The sequence below is a fragment of the Rhagoletis zephyria genome, unplaced genomic scaffold (assembly GCF_001687245.7).
Source record: "Rhagoletis zephyria isolate East Lansing unplaced genomic scaffold, Rhagoletis_zephyria_1.1 Rzeph_scaffold_03660, whole genome shotgun sequence".
Lineage (NCBI taxonomy): Eukaryota > Metazoa > Arthropoda > Insecta > Diptera > Tephritidae > Rhagoletis > Rhagoletis zephyria.
The window spans coordinates 26,920-50,140 of record NW_016160743.1 but is presented as its reverse complement, the minus strand read 5'-3'; the positions used below and the strand labels follow the sequence as shown (position 1 = coordinate 50,140).

Here is a 23,221-nt window from a genome sequence, read left to right as displayed (position 1 = left end):
CAAAGTGTCATTAAAGCCAACAATTTTACGTAAGGCACTTATAATAAAGTTATCTTCTATATTTTCAAATCGATTTTTTTTTTCAAATTTTTCCAACAATTTGTGATGTATCATGCAATAAAATTTTCCTACATAAAAGGCCAACTTTCGTGTAATTTACAAATAGTAAGAATGCTTTTTGATATCATTAGGAATAGCATACTAGTTATATACTTTCAAAGCTTTTACAATACCTAAAATATGGGGGCACATCAATAAATACAAATATAGAAAATGTGACTGTTTACTTTTTTACAATTATAATAAGGAGTTTAGCTATAATTTAATTACAATATTTGTTTGCTTAAAATTTCACAATTATTACAATTTTATACACATGCAATGGTTTAAATACACAATAAATCTTAGGCGGTAGTTAATAATGTACACATTGTATTGCTTAGAACTAATACATACAAATTTACAAATAGAACTTAGTAAATATTTTTTTAAATACATACATACTTATACACTAAGAATCAAAATCATATACACTTAAAAAAAAAATTTAGTTATTCTTGCATTACATCACAATGGTAAATATTGCCATGGCATTCGCCGTTTTGTGCCACTGTGCGGCAGCAGCAGTATGGCAGGAGGAAAGAAAAAACAAAACACACGAAAAAAACACAAAAATTTCGCGATAAGTGATAATGAGCACAACAAGGAAGTATAAAAAAGTACATAAATATGAGCCTGGGTGTACATTAGACTCGGTCACGAAAAAAACTTCGCCGTTACCCGTCTAGTTTCAAAGCTTGCTTTGAGCGTATTTTAGGGTTATGAAAATTTTCGTCCTAGGCGAGTCCTTAAAATAGCCACAGTCGAAATTTCTTCCTAACTTTTTAATTTTTATTTATTTTATTTTTTTAAAGTGTGATGAGAAAACGCCAAGACGAAAATTTTAATGATCCCAAAATACTCTAAAAGTAAAGGTGTGCTGTCAAAATGCAAAATCGAAAGTCTTCTTTTCCATGTAAACAGCCAGACAGTTCTTTTTGCAAATTTGCGTAAATCACTTTCGGAAGTAAAAATTGCAAGGTGTAACTGCAATAAAAAAAACGCAAATAGCTTACAAGAAATAATTTCAACTTGCTCGTACTGCATTAGTAGAAAAAAAATAATATCGGAAAGTTCGATTTTCAGAAATAAAAACTGCTTTACATGCAAGGTGTAACTGCCGCTGCAAGGTCTTTTGGAAATTCTTGAGTTTGACAATTGGATTTTTTTTTTTTCATTCGCATGGGAACCAACCCAGTCTAATGTACATACATATGTACATATGTATATGTATGTACGTAAGTAAATTGATGCCGGTACTTTCGACATTTTTACTTGGTACGTGTGTGCATAAAAGCACTTGGGCGAATAAACACGATACGAAATAAATATGGTTGGTGGCATTTAAATCATTTGGAAAATTTCTCAAATAATTTGGAAGGATGGCAGAACGGCGAATGACCTCATACAAAATGCATGCAGTATCGTAAAAAAACTTACTTACAAACTTACTATAGGCAAATGCAAACCTTAGCTTCAATTAAGTAGCAACAGCAACAACAGCAGCAACAACAATAATAACACCGCTAGGTACTACGTACGAAATCAATCAATTTCCCTCCCCCCCTTAAGACTTAACAAACACAAATAAAAAATAATGAGTTTTTAATATACTTATAAATATTACATATATGCATTAATATGTGTGTACATATGTACCTAATGTAAAACAAAATGCATATAGCATGTACTACGTAACAGCGGTAACAAAAAAAAAAAACAATACAATAACAACAGCAACAACGGCTTATAAATTAATACATTCTCAAGTGAGCATCAATACATGGAAATTTTTTGTATTTTTTTTTTTGTTTCTTTTATAATATTTTTTTTTTGTTTTTTTTACTCTTTCAAGCTTATCAGGCAACCTCGACTTTAGCACGAGTTTTTCGCTTCAACGCAGTACATATTCTCCTATTCTCCTGCCCGCGTATTTTGCTGAGATTAAACTGATTTTTGTTGTAATTGCTTTTCAAAAGCAGCTCAGAGAACTTTTCGTTGTTTCTTTGAAACAATTTTGGGAATGCGTAATTACAGAAAGTGATTAAATTTTTAAAACTCGGAAGAGATTTAAGAAATCACTTCCAACTGGTTTACTTTTTTAAGCGCCTTAATCTCAATCATGACCAAATCACACAAAAGAAAGAAGAAAATTATTTATTGATTTTACTAGTACGGATTTTAGGCCTTTGTATAAGCATCTGAAGCCAGAAATCAAAAATTTGCCACGGTTTTGTCTTCTAAACTCAAAAAGTTTGTTAATAATCGACCAAATGAAGAAGAATTTGAGGTTAGGCATAAAACATGAACAAACTTTTTAGTTCTGACTTTCTTTTCGAGCGAAGCAATCCATAATTACTTAGAACTTGCTAGCTTCGTGCGGCAAAAGACAAACAATTTCAAAGTCCTTTGGAAATAAAACCTGACATCAGAGAGAAAAGCTAAGACGCAGTTTTAACACACTGTGTCCTCAGTTTCGCGAGTATGCGGATTTTTTTTTATTCGTAAAATTTACTGTTTTAAAACGAGGCAACTTTTGAGTTTTAGCTTAAAAAAGCAGTTTCTTTTGTCGCACATTCCCCTAAAATTTAACAAAAAAAAAAAAAAAACAGCCAATTAAGTATTTTGCAGGGCACAATCTCATTCTACATGAATATACGAGGTTAGTGTGATAAGTCAGTGACTTTTTGAATTTACTGCATTGTAACTCAAAATAAAACACTGCTTCTGTCAACATTTGAGCATGCTGCGTCTTCTGCAAGTCAATAAAAAAGCTCATGGCATGACATTTTTTTAACAACTGCACATAAAACTATGCCGTAAAATCTTAATTGTGCTTAATGGTGCCTAAGGCATTCAAATTAAAAAGAGAGTGAATTTCTGCATAATTTAGGCCTGAAAAAATGACTCGGCTTGAAAAAATTTTGATGAATGGAAGACGTCATTCTCTTTTGGCTGTGAAAAGGTTGCAAAAATTCAGAAAAACACTGAACAAAATGTATTGAGCAGAAAAGAGATAAGGTTGAAAAAAATGCTTTTATAACCGTAAAAAGTATTTTGTTCAAATTGGCACCGACTAGTTAAACTGCATTCGGTTTACAAAATTTCCGGCGCAAAAAATACATGCTCATTGGATAAAGTTCTAAGAAAATAAGCTTTTTATGATAACTTGAATAAGCGTCAGCTGCATAAAGGAATTCAGTCAGCGCGAGTTCGGCGCCATATTGGCCCGCTATCGCTTTTTCTAAACAAAGGTCATACAATATTTAAAACTAGGCATAATAGGCTTTTACTTTCTCCCACGAGTGCCCTTTGAAACTCCAACTAAATTTATGCAGGGGAAGCCCTAATGCGGTATATGATAAACACTTATGTGGAGCCGTTTATATGTTCAACCTGCAAAATAAGGCTCTAATTAGCTAAAGTCCGCACCAGCATTATTATACTCGCTCTTACAATAATAAATCCAATTTTCATTGAGCTTTCCCTATGCGCTCTAAAGCTAAAGCTTTCACGATGAGTGAATGTTTGCAAAAGCAATATTGGCTCCCACATGGTCAAGCTTCCCTTTTAACCAAAAAAAAAGAAAAGTTTATCAATTCGTCGGAATATTTTTTATATTTTGTATATCTGTTTACGCATAACTTTGGACCACGATCATAGGATCAAGAAGAAATAAACAATCATCTTAAATTTTTTTATGCCAATTGAAGTCGGTTTTCGCAAGTTTGCATCGCTTTACTACATACTTGAAGCACGACTTTTCCGAGGCTGCCTGATATGGAAGCTTTCTCGAGCTTTCACCGAAATATCGCTCATACCGTTTAAAAATATTCTTTGGCGCACATTTCCCTGTCCAAACTTTCTGATGCCTTTCACATTAATCTCCTCGACAAATTGCGGCACAAGTACAAGTTATTAGTATGTCATTGACTATTAAAAAATTTTCTATTTTTCTTGCGATTTTTGTTTACTTTTCATTGGTTTCTACTTAATAATTTGCTAAGCTTGTGTTTCGTTTATTTCTTTGTTGTGTTTTTCTGTTTTCTATTTTTCGTTTTATGTTTTATGTTTTGCCTTTTTTGTTTATTATATTTTTTTTCTAACTGGTTTATTTTATTTGTACGAGTGCTCTTAGGAAAAATCCCGTCCCTTTCAATGCCTTCTCATGCCGGGCTCTCCATCCCTATAATGAAATGAAAAAAAAAAAACTTTTAATATTTCACTACAAAAAATTTCTCACTAACTTCTTTTCACAGTTCTCCCCCTGTTTGTACTTTTTCATATGAATCGACAGTAGAGGTAGTACGCATTGGACTTATTATGTTCTTACTTTGGCTTTCATTTGACTTTCGGGAAATGCGGACCAAAGGCGAAACAGTAACGGCTGCTGGCCGTCACTTGTGTCCCGTTGGGAACGCCAGCCAGCAGGTAGCCACCAATATGAAGACTGTTCCGCAGGCGCTTGCTCTGGCGCAATCGCAATGCTATCGGTTTTTGTATTTGCCATAGTCGTTGTTGTTGTCGTCGCTGTTGCTTCTTCTTCTTCTTCTAGCGTGTTTGTTGTTGCTGCTGATGCTGCTGCTGCTGCTGCTGCTGCCCCTCCCACACTATTAGCACTAAGCTGATCAATTCTTATAATTTTACTGTTTCGACGAATCGGACCATCAAAATGTTTGTTGTTGTTGTTGCTAATTAAATTGTTGTTCTTAACATTCTTACCAATGCTACTAATATCGCTTATGCTACCACTAATACTACTTCTAACATTGCTGCCACTAAATCGATTACTACTACTAATACTACCAATTGCAGCGCCTCCAACAATTTCCTCGGCCGCTGGCACCGCTGTTGTTGTTGCTGCTGCTGTTTGTGCGGCTCCAACTTTAGCTCCGGTTTCCACCGCTGTTACGCCAAAGCCAAATAGAGGCATAATCCGCGACCAAAGTGTCGCACCAGTTGCTTCTGCGCTTGGCGCCGTGGCCTCGGCCTCAAAATCAGGCTCTGCACTTGCTGCTGCTGTTGCTGTTGCTGTTGTGGTCGCAAGCTCAACGATCTTACTAAGTGCCTCCGCCGCTGTAGTGTTTTCCACTGTTGTGGTTTCTGCTGGCTGGCTACCACTTTCCATTTTAGCCGTCGCCTCTTTTTGTGTAGCTGCTTTGGTTCCATCAGTTGTTGTTGTTGTTGCTGTTGTATGTAGAACCTCGTTTTCGCTGCCACTGGCCGCCACCAGGGGCGAGTTGACCACTGTTGTGGTTTCAGCTGTTATTGTCGTCACTTGAGTTGTTGTTGTTGTTGTTGCTTCATCAACATCGTGCCGCACCTCAACCGCCGCCACGCCACGCGCATTCTGTTCATTCTCAGCCGCGTTTGCGCCGGATTTTTTCACCTCCAACTTTGGTTCGCTGGCAGTGGTTTTTTGTGTTGATGTTGCTGCTTGTGTCATTGTTGTTGTTGCCTTTAAAGCTGCCATTTTCAGCGCGGCCAACTGTCGCTTGCCCTTCACCAATTCATTAATCATTCGCAATTCTTGTTCAATATTTATTTCACTCGCCGCCATCGTTGCCTTCGCTGACGCTGCAATGCGCACAGGCGGCTTCTTATTGTTTTTATTCTTATTGCGGCTGTCATTTTTGGTGTCGCTGGTCTTGATGCTGCTCGCGGCAGCGACATTCACTAAATCGCTGTTGCCACTCCTCGGCACATCACTCACGACGTCGATACTTGGCGCCGCTGTCTCCTCGCCAATAGTCGGATTCGTGGCCGGAGCGGTGGCTGAATTGACAACGTCGGATACTTGTTTGTCCGTAGCGATGCGGATAGGCGCGACGACAGCGGCAGCCGGTGAGCTACGAAACCGGTCCGAGCTTGGAGTGGTGGTTAAGTGTATTTTCGTTGTTGTTGTTGCGATTATTGTTGATGACAATGCGACTGCACTGGTTAACGGTTGTGTGGTTGTTTCTGCAACTGTTGTTGCTTCTACTGACTTTTCGCTCTTTTCGACTGCTTCTTTCGCTGTTGTTGTATCAACCTTTTCGTTGGCAATTGTTTTGGTTTCGATTGTTGTATTATCGTCATCAGCTGTTGTTGTTTGCTCGTTGATTGCTGTCTCGGGTGAAGTTGTTTTTATTGGCGCCTCATCTTCAACCGGTTCTACTTTCAATTTTTGAAACTCCAACTGCTGCTGCTTCGAAATTGCTTCCAGCAGGGGGATAGCCTCCGGAACAGTAGCGGACTCATCACTCGCCTCAACAACTGTTGTCTCGTCGATTTGAAAACTGGTGGTGCCCTCCGGCTCCGTTGTTGTTATGAAACTTGTCTCCTGAGCATCCGTGTCTGCTGGTACTGCTGCTGCGGCCGTATTCTGCTGCGTTACGCTGCGTGGGCGCTCGTCTTTCGCAGCCAACGGTGGTGGTTTTGTACCATGATCCGCATTATCTGCATCAAATGTAGTTGCTGTTGTTGTAATATATGGCGCAGCACTGCTCAAGGGCAACAGTGCATCGGCGCGTAAGTATTGTGCAACGCTGTTATGTTGCTGCTGTGCGGCAGTAACTAAATCTCCAACATCTCCGCCTGCCGCGTCTTCACCTCCTCCGCGATGATAGCCGTCTGACTGTGCAATTACCGTTGTTACCAGCTGTACAGTGTTATCGTCCTTGATGAGTGATATGCGCTGCGGTTCAAGGTTGCCACCAGTTGCACCGGCACTACCACCACCATCGCCACTGTCGCCAGCACTCGTGACTGTTGTTGTTGTTGTTGCTGGCATGCCTGAGCTCACGGCTGGCAATATAATCGCATCGATGTCGCCGACGGCAAATGTCGATATGTTGCTGCTAGCCACATGCAAATCGCTCAGTCCTTGACGGTCGGTGTTGCGTTCGGTCGCGTTGGCAATACGAACACTCTGGTCTATAGTTGTCGCATTGGGCATTGTTGTATTTGCAGTGCTCTCGTCGCTCGTTGTGGTATGCCTTTGAAAAAAGCCCTGTACCGCATCTAAGAACTGTGATGAATTGAAGAAGGTTGCGCCATCATCTCTATCATTGGCACTCGCTCCAACGCGCTCACCCTCCGCCGTCATATGCGTGGTCAGCGGTTCACTCAACGGCCGCGCGCCGCCACTACCTTCCAACGTACTGCTACTTGCATCCGTTTCATAATCGCTGGTTGGATACTTTTGCTCGAACAGATTGAATTTCAGCGGCTCATCGCGCGCAGGTGCGTTCCCAGACCCAGCAGCTGAGGTGCCGCTGAAAGGCTGTGGGGACTCATACATCACCACCGGTTCGCCTTCGCCGAACCCCAATCCATACTCCTCGTCCTCATAATCAAATTCATATGCATTGTCGCTGCCTGTTCCACCCATTCCTCCAGTTGTACTACCAACCAACAAGCCCAACACTTGCTGCGCCAGCAAATCGCTTTGATTGATGTTCACGGTTGGTATGCAGCGCGACTGAAATAGCTGATGCCCGGGCGGGCAGTCGCGGAACGGCAGCGAAAATATCGATTTCGGCGTGACTTTGCGCGATTTCTCCAGCTGCTTCTGTTCGGGCGGTAACATGAGCCACGCCTGCCAGGCAAGATTTTCAGCAGTGCCCTCGATGGGCTTCGACGTTATCGGCAACGCTTCGACGGCGAATGACCACCGCGTGGGCGTAAGCAGGAGTGTCGGCAGTAGCGGTTGAAGTGGTGGCGGCAGCGCGCAGGCAAGCACCAAAACTTGCAAAGCGGCAAGACTACAACGACGCATTGTTGTTGCTGTGCGATTGGTTGTTGCATGTCGCACTGCGATCGGTTGACCGGCTGGTATTGATGTGGTCGCTAATTTTGTTATTTTCATGTGTTGCTGCATTGTTGCTCTTGACTTAGATCTGTTACATGTGGGCGTTTGTGACGACGATACTCTTGTCGCTGATATTCTTGTAATCATGACATGGGATCGTGCGAGGCGTTTTGAATTGCGTTGTCGCTAAAGTTTCACTTCGTCGCTGTTGTGGCACATTTAAATGGAGCGAATGTTGCTGCAGCGTTGCCAGTGTTGCAGTTGTGTGAATGTTACTGTGTGTGGCAGTTATTTTTTTTTGTTATTCGCTGCTGTTGTTTTCTTCAAAGTTGCTTCATCTGCAAATATAGGAAGAAAAAATATATAAAAAATATAAAATTGTTTACAATTAGTATTCGCTTTAAAAGTTAATTAAAAGCTGTTTTGTGTTTGGAAAGAATAAAATTAAATTAACATTAATTTAATGCTAGATTTGGTGTACGTTATTTTCTGTAGAATCACAGCTAAGTAAATTGAATATAACACATAATTGACTATTTCATGCGCCCCTTAAGCCCACTCAACTTAAAATCCTTGTCTCTTTAGTCCGATCACGTTAGTTTCGTTTTCTTTTAATTTATTGTTTTTATTGAGTTAAGTAAGGAGAAAAATACTTTTTAATTTAATCTATTTAGCGGAAAGCCTCTGCTGCTAGCTCTGCACTTTATATGTTGTACAATAATTGTTTTATTTAATTTAATTTTTAGAAACTTGTGTATCTAATTTCTATTTTTTTATTTTCTTATCTTTTTTTCCTAACATTTTTGATTTTATTGTTTTGGATTTTTGTTTTGGAATTTCTATTTTTTATTTTCTTATTTTTTCCCCTTAAAATTTTTTGATTTTATTGTTTTAGAAAATTTTTTTTTTGTAATTTCGTTTAATAATTAGGAACTTATTTAAATTTTATTTTTTTTTTTAATTAATAGGTTTTTTATTTAATTTTCTTTTAATATCTAGATTTTTCTATAAAAAGAAAAATGTATTTTTTTTTAATTTCATTTAGTTTTTATTAATTCTTTTTTTTTTATTTAATTTTCCCCCCTTTTTAATGTAATTTTTAATTGTTATTGCTTTAAGAAGAAAAATATATTTTTATTTACTTTAATTTTTAGAAAACTTATTGTTAAAAGACAAACAGAACTACGCCAAAACCTTCTCGTTAGCAAATCTTTCAATTAGTCTTTCGAGAGACAATAAAGAGCATTAAAGATAGTTGCCAAAACTGACAATTGTCTTAAGGAAAGACTTCTGTGTGTTCGAAAGACTGTGTGTAGAGTGGATGGACAGGCTGTTTGTGGTGGATAAATTCGAAGGACTCTTCTTTTTACAATAAAGGTCTGAAGAGGAGGCAGAACCTGCTTCAAAAGTGCCTGCGAGTGTCCCCTAAAACACACAAAAAAAAGCAAATAAAAATCGCGGACATTAAAAAATGGTCAAATAAAAGATTGGTTTTTATTACTAAAAGTCTACTGAAGAGAAACAAAGTTTTCCGATAGAAAAATATTGATTTTCAAGATTTCTATACCATTTTCATGGAAAATTACATTTCTCCATATAAATTCATGGAAATTTTGAGGTCTTTGAGCGAACTCTAAATATTTTTTGATTTCGAAATAAAAAACAGAGATATATAGAACAATCCTAGGGTGCGGAAATTAATATTCGGGGAAGCACTTATTTCGGTTATACGAGTTGGGAAATTTTTTGCAGAGCACATTTTTATCTATTGCAGTTTTCTCTATACCAATAGGCGTGCAGATGGAGGGTATTGAATATAAACCCTCGATATGTAGTTAGCTACAACTGCAGGCCACCACTGGTCACCACACGCATTTTAAATTTTTCTACTTCATTTACTTCTGTTTCTGTTTTGAAGTCTTCCACAAGGCACTAGCCAATAGCCCGAGCAGAAGAAGAAAAAAGAGAATTTCACGATAAAAGAAAAGTATTCATCATAAACGTCAACAGTTGTCAGAACGCGGGAGAAATGCTTTGTCGTTCCGTCTTGAAGTAAATAATAATAATAATAAAACAAAAGTACAAAAAGAGGCAACTCCATGAGTAAAAAAATAAATTTAGCATTGTTTTTAGTTTTTTCTTTTAATTTCTTAGTTGTTATTCTTTTATATCATATACATACATACATACATACATATGTATGTTAGAAATATGGTGAATTGCTTTGTGGTTGCTACATAATTTGTTTGTGGTACTTTAAGAAAATATGAGCTACTTATTACTTACTAGGGGTATTCTCTGGGTCTTGCAAAGGCCTTGCATGGTGCACATATTGCACGGATTGCACGGTAAAAACCGGTTTTCGTATGGGACAGCTTTGCAAACCGTGCAATCCGTGCACCGTGCAAGGGCTTTGCAAGACTCAGAGAATACCTCTACTATTTGTTCTGTTGCATAATTGTTGCTTGACAAAAATACACTTGCTGAACAACTTTCTGAGGTTCTTCCGTAAAAGTACCGCTACATATGTAGATACGGTAAGTACCTACAGGTATAAGCACATATACTTATGTACATATATACCATACATACATATGGGTCAATTCACGTCAAATGTCCCAAGCGCGCTGAGCGGTGCATAACAAGCTTATTTTTGACTAGCTGGGAAGCAGACAGAAAATTTTGGAAAAAGATCAAAAACTATGATTTCTATAGATTTTTGTGCGCTGAAAATTTTAAATGAAAATTTATTAGTAAATTTTTCTCAATTATGGTAATTTGTATTTATTTTTAGTCATCTCAATCCAAAGATCAGTTAGTTTTACATAGAAATCATTAATAAAAAAAGGGACTTTTTTATTTTTACAAGTTATGAAGCGCTTTAAAGTGCGCTAAGCCGCTCACCGTGCGCGTCACTTTAATAATGCTATAACTTTAAGGCTACTTGATGTTTGAATGTGAAACCTTTATAAAAACTTCCTTAGATATTAATCTACAATACAAACAATTTTTAATAACTTTTGGACTTGGGACATTTTACGTGAATTGCCCCATATACATACATATGTATACACATGTATATGGTATGTAAGCAGCAGGCTCGCAGAAGAGAATACATATATGCATTGATGTCATTATCAGTATGCAAATGTGAGACTTATTACTCGTAGTTGCATGAAATCGAATTTCCGAATTCTAGGAATGTCAAAGCCATATCTTTTACGACCGACAAAGGAACTCCAATGCTGCTATAACCTGTCCTTCTCCCCTCCCATATAAACCTCAATTATGCAAGCTAGTTCTACACAAACTTAATATTGTTGAACTTGTTGCTTGTATAACGGTTAAAATACGTGTACTTGTAGTATTACATAGAGCCATAAATGTAATACATATGTACATTTGTGCGCCAACACATGGATGCATGAGTTATACAATTTTTTTCGGAAAAATGGATTGGTAGAAATTGAGTTTTAAAGCTTTTTTTTTTTATAAAACCATTTTTTTTCTAGCTCAGCATCATCATACATACATATGTACATAGTATGTATGAAGTATGCACTCAAGCATATCAAAATTAAATTAAATTTCAATTGTTTTACAAATCAACAATATGAATGTAAATGGCATTTTACAACTATTCAAACCCTTATCAACAAGACTATTCGCACTTAAAATATTTATTATTTGCCTAGTACAAAAAAACACATATTTCATACGCATACGAGGCCAAACAGGTAAATGTTTTAACTGTAAATCAATCAAAACAAGTAGGCTTATTAAGTAAGTACGTAGTATTCACTTAGCGTAATCCATATTTTTTATTGCTTTCAAACAAAAAAATGTTCTTTTTATATTTTTGGTAATGCGCATATAAAAATATTTCTATTTTAAGTATGACTGGCGCCAGTATGGGGAAGACAAGTATTTGAGTCATTGATTCAATGACCACGAAGCCTGAAAGCGTATAACCAAAAGACTTCTGAACTTGCGTTTTTAAAAAGTGTCTCAGATAATCCAATATACATACATACATATCAAAACCTGGTAATGCTTCATTTATTGAAAAGAAGACTATATGGTAGGCAATTTGGACTTCAGCTGCAACGTGCATTTGTTATTCCTATCCAGAAGGGACTTGAGGAGAGACCGAGTGGACGACCGAGAGGCGATACTGGGTTGGCCCCTTGGCATAGTCCAAAGAGAGATTACTACACATTTCCTTGACTGGCCAGACGCATGTGGTCAGATATACATAACTTCTTGTAGCACGGGTTCGCCCGACCTGCACTTAATATAAGCAAGTATAATAGTCTTACCGGTGCCTTTAGTTGGAAGGATATTCAAGTTATGAGTTTCTTGCCTTTTCGTACGTTCTGCTTGCCGCTTTGGGAATTAAAACAACTTTGACTCTTTTCCAGCTTTTTGGAATGTAGATCAGGCTGAGCTAGCCTTGTCGACACTGTCAAGCCATAATCCATACAACGATCCCAAAAATTTCTACAAATCCACAAAAGTATTGCATTGGCACTTATCAGCGGGGCCTCGTTTGTTCTTCTACTAGTTTTCAATAAGCTTTTTGTCTGCCTCATATCTATTTTCATAAATAATGTACTGGTCTGGCACTCGACGCGAAATTTATTAATTTCAAAATTCAATTCAATCGCAAAACGGTGATATTTTAATTAAATTGAAAATGGTTAACAAAATAAATCATCAAAATAAAATAAATATGTAATATATGCACAACAAAAATGCTGCTGTCTAACAAAGAGCTCCTTTGCATTCTTAATGGCTGGTGTGAAAAAGTTTAATTAAAACTGCAGCTGCAGCTGCCGATTTGCAATGCCATTCATTTTTGTATTTTTTTTTTTATTTAATAGAAATGGATTTGTATGTATGTATGGTTGTGTGTGGGCACGAGTAATCCAATGCGGAGGCGATCATCAACACTAGCAGGCAGATGGAAACGCTGTCACGCGGCCGGACAGTAAACCAGTGTGGCAGCCAATCTGTCAGTTCTCAAAACATGGCACACCAAATAGTCGGCCAAACACACAAACTGCGCTTAGCAGATTTACATCAAAATCGTCATTAGTCGGCCAGTTAGTCAGTCAGTCAGCCAGCTGTCACTGTGCAACAGTTAGCCATTCGCTTAGTCAATTACCTATTCCTCCTCGCCATCGCTCGTGCACTCACTCAATCATTTAAACGTTTAATCATTCTTTGCCAATTTAATTGAAATGACATTAGCGTTATTAAACCACAAAAGCAGTGTTGCAGCAATAAATGCCACAAACCAGCGAGACCGCAATAAGAGAACCAGCAGCAGCAGAAGCTCACGAAATTTTGAAAATAAAAAAAACATATGAATCAAAATCATACCAAAATTACAGATATACATATGTATGTGTACATTAGACCGTATCACTTTACAAACAAACAAAAATGGTTTGCCGTACACCAAGGAGTCGCAAGAACTTTTGGAAGGCGGTTTTAAAAAATTTTATTTTTGGTGGAATCTACGTTGTTGCTTTTTACATTTTTCGGTGAGATCTGACTGGAATAATTAAAATAATTTATTAGCAAAAGTTTAATGATTTTTGGTGACCTTTAATTAGCTAACATTAGGGTGCTACGCTTGGGTGGTAGGAACTGAGATCTGATGGGTATGTACTAGAACGGCGTACTTGAGGTCAATGAACTTTGGAAAACAAAACTCACACAATCTCCGACTGCTAATGCCGAGGGAATGAGGAAAATTGTACGCTGGCAACCCCTATGTTCAGCCAAAATTTTTTTCTTTTAGAAATTACCTCGCAAAACTAACTACTTTGGATTCGAAAGTATACGGCGATTTTTTTTTGCTGGCACGGTCTAATGTACATACCTACATATATAATATTAGTGTACATTCGCGCATCAGCTGTCCTTTACCGCAATCAGCTGCTGATGGCAAGTACATCAACGCCAACACCACAACCAAAAAAAAGCATTGTAAAAAGGTTAGCGATAAACCACAGTCATCTTTCCACTGCAATGCTAAGCGCATTCACCATTAGGCCGCGGTTCCGGTAAGAGCGAACTCCCCCAAAATCGCATTTAATGTAACTGCGTACATTGGTTTAGTGGCTTACCGAAACAACAACATACCAGATGTAGGCATTTCACTGTCAAAGTGATGTCGCGCGAAAAAAAAATCGCTCTTACCAGAACCGCGGCCTTAGCCTGCGAGTCGATCGCCCGACCGAATGGTGAGCTGCCACCAGCTTGTTTGTCCACAATCTGAATTCGCTTGCTTTAGCATTGATGTCACTCAGTCAGTTCGCTGTGTAGAAAATCAACGCCCGTGGCACCTGTATTCCAACTCAGCTTATTATAGCCACACCTCTCTCCGACATTTTTACTTAAAATTTTTATTTTTTTTTAACTTGCATATTTTGCATTTTATCCTCTAGCATTTTAAGCAAACATTTTTAATTTTTTGTTGCTTTGTACGCCTCTATCCGGCTTTTAGCCATTTACATAATTCGCGCTTGTTACATTTTTTACACTTTAATAGTGATGCCGCTTTTATGGGATTAATTCGCTCACTTAAATCTGCTTATTGCTTACATATTTTTATGCAGCTATTTTTCTGTAGTCTTTAACTGTAAAAGCTGTAAAAACTTTTAAAAATGCTGTAAGGCAATAAGTCCTTTAGATGTTTTTTAATACACACATACACATGCGTATTGCTGCAACCACTAATGCGATTACAATTATGAAATGACTTGCTGGCTGTTGTTGTTTTGTTTCTTTTGTTGAAGAACAAATCGTTAAAATTAATTTTAAATTTTACAAGAGAACATTAAACGTTTTAAATTAAGAGGAGAAATTCTTTGAGTCCTCTTCTAAAGTTGACACTTTGCATGTTTTAAGAGGTCTCGATCCCCTTCACTTGTTCCTGTCGCTTTCAACGGATATGCCGGTAAAAAGACGTCCAAAAACGGACACCGACTTTTGTTAAAGCCCTAAAAACTACATATACTTTGTTATCGATATTTATCGATTTTGTTTTCGATATTTTTCGATTTGGTTATCGATATCTATAGATTTTATTATCGATATTTATCGATTTTGTTATGGATATTGATCGGGTTTGTTATCGATATTTATCGATTTTGTTAGCGATATTTATCGATTTTGTTAACGATATTTATCGATTTTGTTAACGATATTTATCGATTTTGTTATCAATATTTATCGATTTAGTTATCGAAATTTATCGATTTTTATCGATTTTTTTTTATATTTTTATCGATTTTATTATCGATATTTTTATCGATTTTGTTATGGATATTTTTATCGATACTTTTATTGAGTTTCTAATAGATTTTGCTGCCAATATTATTATCGATTCTTGGAGCCCGACGAGATGGAATCTTTTTTACTTTTTTCGCAAGGTTTACAAAAACCGAATCTATGTACGGTGGATTCACCCCCAATTCTGTCTTATTGATTTTCTCCGCACCATCTATGTATGTATGTATGTATGTGCATATAAGTATAAACGTGTAGTAGCTGTGGTTAAACAGAATGCTTACCGCATTCGTTTAGATGACATTTTAAGCCTTCCTAAATAAATAATGTGACAAAATAATAACCGAAGACCATGAAATAAAACAAAGTAAATAATCGTCTTAGATAACAGAAGTAGAGACAGTTTGTAATGGCTTTTCAGTATCATTCACTAAAAGGTGGTAAATCATACACACATTAATACATGCATACGTATTTACTACTAAAAATTCTTTAATACATATGTATTCACATTAAGGTGCCTCGACAAAAAAGTTGCGTTTTGCCCACCAGGATTGTATTGTAAAACTAATTTAATTTTAAGACTTACACCAAAATATTTTGGAAAAATATTAAGATTCACGTTCAAAATTTGATTATCTGGTTTACGCTGCTGAAATTTTTTTCAATATTTTTACGCAACCTTTCCAGTTTAAATCTGATGTAATTCTGTATTCAAATCGGTACATCACACAAAAATATTAATATTTTGCGAAATATTTTGGCGGCGGTCTCAATATTTAACGAGTTTTATATTCCCGATTGGAAGATAGTACGGATTTTTATTTTTATATGGGGAGTGATGTACCCTAATGTACATATGTATTTGTATGTGCTTATAAGTGGATGAGTAAACAAAACCTACAATGACCGATAATAAATGAAAAGACAATTACAATTGGACGCAGGTCAGTCACACGTGCGTAAAATGCCGGAAATTTGTAATATGGTAGTGGGGTAGGTACATTAATACTTACATACGTACATATGTATGGGGAAAAGTATGAATTTTTTTGTGTATGCTTACTAAGAAGAGGTGTGTGATCAGAAAAATAGGGTAACTAAATAACTGCCACGGACATAACTTCCATGGGCCCGTGGAAGTTATTTCAGATTTAATTTCCACGAAGATCAGACACACCTTCCAGAATATTTCCAGGAGTGACGTTCCCCTTCTCTGGCGATCTAATCAAGATAAAAATATAGCAAGGTAGAACCGTTCTCTCAATTTGTCGGCCATGATTTTTTTTTTTGAAGTTTGCCAACATTTTAAAATCATATAAAAGTGAGAAGAAATAAATGAAATTGTTCGAAATTGTTGTTGCTTGAGATTGAAAATGAAAATGTGTGTGTGAGTTTGTGAGTAAATTTAAAAATTAAATTGTTTGGAAACGTCAAGAATTTTAAAAGTGACTCTCAGCGGTTCTACCTTACTATATTTTTATCACGGATCTAATTATGTATTACTACATATTTAGAAACAAAAAAAAATTTAAAGTGGAGTTCATCAATTTGTGCAGCGAGCGGCTCATTTAATAAACAATTATCTAGGAACTTTTGTCTGACATAACTTTCATGAATCAGATCTGTGGAAGTAATGTCAGTGCCTTTTTTCTGAACTAAAATTTCTCCGATATAGTTCAAACCTGAATGCAGCACTGAAGATTGTATCGATTTTAGTAGATATAGTTAATTAAATGACGAATTTTTTATAGTAAAATAAAGATGCTAAGAGGATTAGCGAAATGTTGGGCCGTAAGTGAAATAGCTTCGTTTTATTTACACTAAATAAATAGATCAGACAAGCCTATCTTAAATTTAATTTTCACAAACTAAAAACCGATCAGACATCCATAAAATTTAATTTTTTTTTAAGTTAATCTGATTACAAAACTAATTATTACTTACTACACGCTCAGTCGAGCAATCTGTTTATAAAGAATATTACATTATTCATCATTTCGCTTGCCTGTACTTGGACCACACAAACAGTGATCAATCAGTAGGATCACTTATTGAACTCAAATATAAATTGAAACCGCGAAAAAAAATAAATCTGGTAGCTTGAAAATGCTTTACTTGCTTCAAAACAAATGTGTGCACATTCGTCCATTTTCAATAATACATAAAATTTTCAATTTCTCGCAAAACTGCGACGTAAATGCAGACTGTAGAATGGAATTCGTTTGTTTTCAATTTCGATTTGAATTCATTGATAAGCTAAATTTAATAACAAATACATGAGACCATGCCATTGTTACAGAGCTTTTGATAAAACGTACAAGTATATATACAAATTACAAAAAAAAAGCTTTCATTGAAAATCTTAACCTTGGAAATTAATTACTTTTCCTACTTTGATGTGAAACTTAAGTGCGCGTGCGATTTTCTTTTATAATTCATTTAGGTATGTTCGTATGTATGTGTAAATGAAATTTTGCTCATGCAGAGTGTGTAAATTTCCACCCACGCCGATATACATACCTACATTGTAAGTGTGTGATCCTTATAAGTTAATGAAAAAATGCAACAAACGCATTGATTTTATCTTGTTTTTAATTTAATTAAATCCAAATGCCATCAAGATACATTTTCAATAAAATAAACATACATTTTCATCTAGAATTTCATAAACATGAAAATATGTAGTAGGTACATTAGGGCGGGTCAATCTTTGTGGGAGATTTTTTCGACTATACGCATATAGCACAGAAAACCCCTACCTATAATTCTAAGCAAATCTGCCGAAGAAACCATGGGTCAAAAATTAAATTGGGGTTTGTCAAATTGAGAAAATAGGTGTCTTAGCTTTATGCTGTAGTGTCATAAAGAAGTGCTTAAATTTTTTATAAAAACATGCCACAAGGTGTATTGTATGAGGAATCTATTTCAGCACTTATCATTTTCTTAAAACTTCCAAAGGGGGGCGCAGCCGTGACAATTTCAACATTTTCTTTGAAACCTATTTTCGCAATTTTGCAAACTCCAAATTTATTTTAGACCCATGGTTTCTTGGCAAATTTGCTTAGAGTTATATGTAGACTCCACTCATGCTATGCGCGCATAGTAAAAAACAATTTAGCCGCCCTAATGTGCATATTTCGTATTATTTTGGTATTTTTCGGATTTTCGGTACCCATTTTGGACTTAGCAAATTTGCCTTTCTTTTTCGAAACGATGCAGTGTACTTAGTAACTTTTCACTCTAAGCTATACTAAATTTGAATCAGAAGTTTTAAACTACTATAAAACTTCATTAAAAAGTAAAAAGTTAAAAAAGGAAAACGAAAAACGAAAACCAAAACCATTTAAAATGGAGCGGAAAAGGATCGAAATACACTATCTCTTTGCCGATTTTAAAGTACGAAAAGAAGCAAGTAAAACTAATACGAAAAAGTAAGAATGGTAAAGTGAAGCCGATTATATCGATATCTGCAGACCCAATATCCGCAACGTCTCTTCTGCTTTTCCCAAATTTAATGCGGTGACAAAGTGCGCGGGTCGGGCAATCGAGAAATAAAGTCCTCTCTCGTCGTAAATATAAAAGCCACACTTCATGAATGCTTAGTAACTAATATGGGCACTGGGGCAAAAATATAAAACAAGACCTTCCAAGAGCTGGTAATTTCACGCCAATCTTACCAGCCTTCCCAGAGGACAGGCATGCCATGCCGCTCTCTTCCTGCAAACTCAATTCCTTTAAGAAGCATGTACGAATATTTGCAATAGATATCTGCAATAAAATGAAACACTCTCAATAGAGGCAAATTATGAATGACCATTGGGCTACTCACAGAACATTTCTTGATATAAAGACATGCAGAACGCCTCGGGTTTCGCCACACTTGCTTCTGTGGGAGTTGCCAGAGCCAGAATCAAACAGGCGATTTTTGCGATTTCCCAGACAGAAATTCTTGGGTATAAAATTTTAAGGTAGCTTAAAATACGGCAGCTGCTTATTTAGGTCCGTAGACTCCACGAGCTGGTTTGGCTCTAGATCCATGCGGTGTCACAATGGGCCCTAAAGAGGCCCTTTATTGGGCCTAAGTGTGCTAGCAGTCATCTACGCTCAGTAGCCACTGCAATTTTGTTGAGGATAATTTTAAATTAAGTCCTATAATGCATTGCAGAAATGGTTTGGGAAGAGCCTCTAAGGCTAATATATTTGATTATGATCTTGAGACTACCTTGAGTTGCAGAACAAGTGGGTGTTTACAAGCTTTCTTATTACGCGCTTGAAAGAAAATAGAAAATCTGAGCATGGCCTGTCAGGAAACTAGTCCACTAGTTTACTCGTTCCAATTTATTTACAAACTAAATAAGCGTCTACATTAAGCAAAATTTACAAACCTTATATCTAAAGTCTTAGCATGAAGATCTTGTATTCTTATAAGTATGTATGTAGATTCACTTTTCCCCATGCATAGACAAGCAATAAAATATTGTGCAAGTCCCATTTCCCATATAAATAATGCGTGTAAAATGCACTTTTCAAATGTGGGCATCATCTAAAAACAGCAACATAGTACGGCCAACCATCGCGAAGCATCGATAAGCACACCCACCTATAACATAATTTTTTTCTTAACCAGGCCCCAAGTCAAATAAACAAAACCATGCCGCGGCAAAGAAAACGAAATTCAATGAAATGAAACCAAACAAGAGTGACCCATAATGTTATGCTCATACATGCATACATACATACATAGATATGAACGCATAGGTTTAGGCAGGGTGGGCGTTATAAGTGAAAAGGCCTAAAACGTGCTTGTAAAAAGCGTAGAAGCTCAAAATGCAATTTGTTGCTTTGATTATTATGTACGTTAAGGTGCATCACTCTGCATACAAAAAAAAACAAATACTGATACTGGTTTTCCATCGCAGTAATAAAATCTATTATATTTTGAGACTTCCACAACAAAAAAAAAATAAAAATCTCGGAAATATATTAAAACTTACTTGAACTGGACCAATTTGAAGATACTTCGAAAATTAATTTTTTTTTAATTAGTTTAAGAAAATATTATATTCCAAAACTAACTTCAATTGATAGAAGAGTTTAGGCCTAGAAGGTCTGAATGAAAATAGTAAAAAATTGTATTAAAGGAATTAAAATAATGAAATTTTTAGAGTTATTTTAAAATCGGTGCAGCTCACATAAATCTTAATATTTTTCCACGATATTTTAGCGGAGGTCTAAAGATATAATAAGTCTTATAATTCCGCTGAAAAACCCAAAATTTTTTTTGCTGAGGCACCCTAATGTACATTTCAAAAAACATAAATACATAGCTTAATGTCAATATGTGGTTTATAGAAATATATGTACATATTTAGTATGTATGTACAAGGTAATAATATAAAGTGCAGCAGCAAGTACTATAGCTATGAACATATGCATTCATACCGTAGACCGCCATGGCAACCACGACAACAACAATACAGTGTTAACAATAACAATGCGGTATTTATGAATTCGGCACGCGTTCAAAACCAAATCTATAAACAAAATATCGTATTTTTGAGTTTTCATATTAGCCTCCCAACTTTTGGCGCAAACTTTCGTGCATACATACGACTACCTTTGCTATTGTTGCTGACTATTTCTGGCTGATAGATGGCAGCCAATAATTTGATGCTCGCACAACTGTTCTGTTGCATTTCACAATCTCTTGGCTTGTAAGCAGAAGCTTTCTAACTCTGCACTTAAGTGCATATGTATGTGTGGCAAAAGTGCACTTCATTCAATTTTAAGCATTTCCTTTGCATCTGTTTTGTGTTGCGCGGATTTGTTTGTTGCAAGCCGGCATACTTGCAATTCACTTCATCCCTTGGCTGCCAGCCACCTGCTTCGCGCTTCAATCACGCGCAATTACACGCCTATTTTTTTGGAAATTTATTTCGCTTTTGATTGGAGTTTTAATTGCCATTTTGTTTGTTGGTTTTTGAACTGTTTCTGCATTTCTTTGGTTTTTTATTTGTATGCAGCATGTTTGGTTTTTATTGCCCTATACACTTTGCTTTGATTTGCGTGCTGCCGCCCTTTAGCTGTATAAAGGCCCGTTTACATACAACTTTGGCGCAGCAGCGCCAGTAACGCCCCTGCTTGCTACAATGAACGCTTAACAGCGTATATTTTGGTCACTAAATTAACATACTAGCAGCAGATAAATCAAATTTTTATATCAATAATTGCATTAAAAACTATACATATTTTTTGCCAGCATTTGATTAAAAAGGAATTTTTTTTTCCACATACATAATTTTGATTATTTGGAACAGCTGAGGAACGACGCACGCGAGAAGTAGCGAGTTTGCCATCTTTCTGTTTTGCGTTGGCGTTGTCCGAATTTGGCTATGTGGAGACTTTCATATAAATGTTTGTATTCATAGTCAGCTGTCGAAGCGACGCCAATGCCAACGCAACGCTACAGTTGTATGTAAACGGGCCTTAAGTGCATGAACATGAGGGAAAATTCTGCAAATAAAATACAAAAACGTATGTATGTATTTATATTTCGAACGCATTTACAACACTTATTACTTGTAGCAGGCGGCCATGCGGTTTTAGACACAATAATCTTTCTTCTTCTGCTCCCTCTATTTGCCGACATGCAGAAACATAAAATTACTGCTCATTTCCAAGTGTTTATTCTTTTATTTTATGGCAATTTCAAAATTTGCAATGGCCTCTTAAGAACATCTCGTTAATAGTATTTCTAGCAATTTTCAAATTCTTTTGAATTTTTATTTGAGATAAAATTTTTATTTTTTACTTTTTGCCCAGTTCTGATATGCACTCGCTTCTGTAGTCACGTAGCAAACGAATGCTGTGCGAATTTGCACGTATTTGCTGTGAAAAGTCGATTTGAATGTCTTCTGAAATGTTAGTGTTTTTCGTTAAAGAGAATTTAACATTTAATCTAAGTAATTCAGACTAGAATATCTAATGTCTTTCTTTTATTTATATTTTATTTAATTTTATTTTTTTTTAAATGCTTAACCCTTAAACACCTATCACAAATAATTGTCACACAACCACCTGTCTTACGTCTGTGGGACCCAAGAGTAAAATAATCATAACTAACAAAGAAAGGTTTTGTTTTTAACGGAACTTAGTATGTTTGGGAATAAATAATAAACGAAGAAAAGAGTTAAAATTCTCCATAAAGGCAAAAATTAAATAAAAATGCATAGTTATTTCAGATTAGCGGCGGTAACTTTTTCTTCACTTATAAAAAGTACAGAACCTAAGATGTTAGATCGAAGCTCTGGGACGAAAATAACTCTACAGCGTCTGTGAAACGTACGGGAGGTGGTTAAGGGTTAATAATCACAAGCAATATACAAGTATTATTGCAAGCATAAGTAGTAGCCCCACAGATATTTTCCTAAATGTAGTTGTAAACTTCACATCACAGATGATCGTTGTCATCAGCGAGGTTTTGGGATAGGAATGTATCTCGCTGTTAAAATGAGGCTTTCATTCCGCAGTGACTATACATCTACAACGTTTATTAAACAAAAATCGCTCTTTAACAGTTATTTTTTGACTTTTATTTAATTACTCCTCAAATAAGTTATTTCGGATTTTTGGTTTATAAATCCAAAATAAATATTATTTTAGATTTTTATCGAATCCAATCTGCAAATAACAGTTATTTTTGATTTTTATATTATATGTCTTAGAAAACAGTTATCGAAGATTTTTATTCATAAAAGTCGTAAATAAAAATAAGTCAGTGACTTTTACTTCTAAAATTGGAATTAAAAAATAAAAATAAGAAATAACTGTTATACATATTTTTTTTTATTTTGCATAAAAATTGCAAATAAAAATTTATTTTCAAATTTGATTCTCGGTAAAAAAATAAATCGATTGGTATGTCTTTTAGTTCGAGAACATTTCTTTATAGTGAATTTTTCAATGACACTTTTCATCAATAACTATTATGCTCGGTCCCTGCTATTCAGAGTCTAAATTGAAATA

At 35.9% G+C, this 23,221-nt stretch overlaps 1 protein-coding gene across 1 annotated transcript in view; it reads right to left on the bottom strand.

The window, feature by feature from the left end:
* Window positions 1-3,726: 3,726 nt before the first annotated feature.
* LOC108369415 (protein folded gastrulation-like) overlaps window positions 3,727-23,221 on the bottom strand; it is a 45,153-nt gene continuing 25,658 nt past the window's right edge. Inside the window, exon 2 of the mRNA XM_017624515.1 lies at window positions 3,727-8,229. Within this exon, the coding sequence (XP_017480004.1) occupies window positions 4,421-8,038 (3,618 nt within the window). The 5' untranslated portion in view covers window positions 8,039-8,229 and the 3' untranslated portion in view covers window positions 3,727-4,420. The remainder of the gene's footprint in view (window positions 8,230-23,221) is intronic.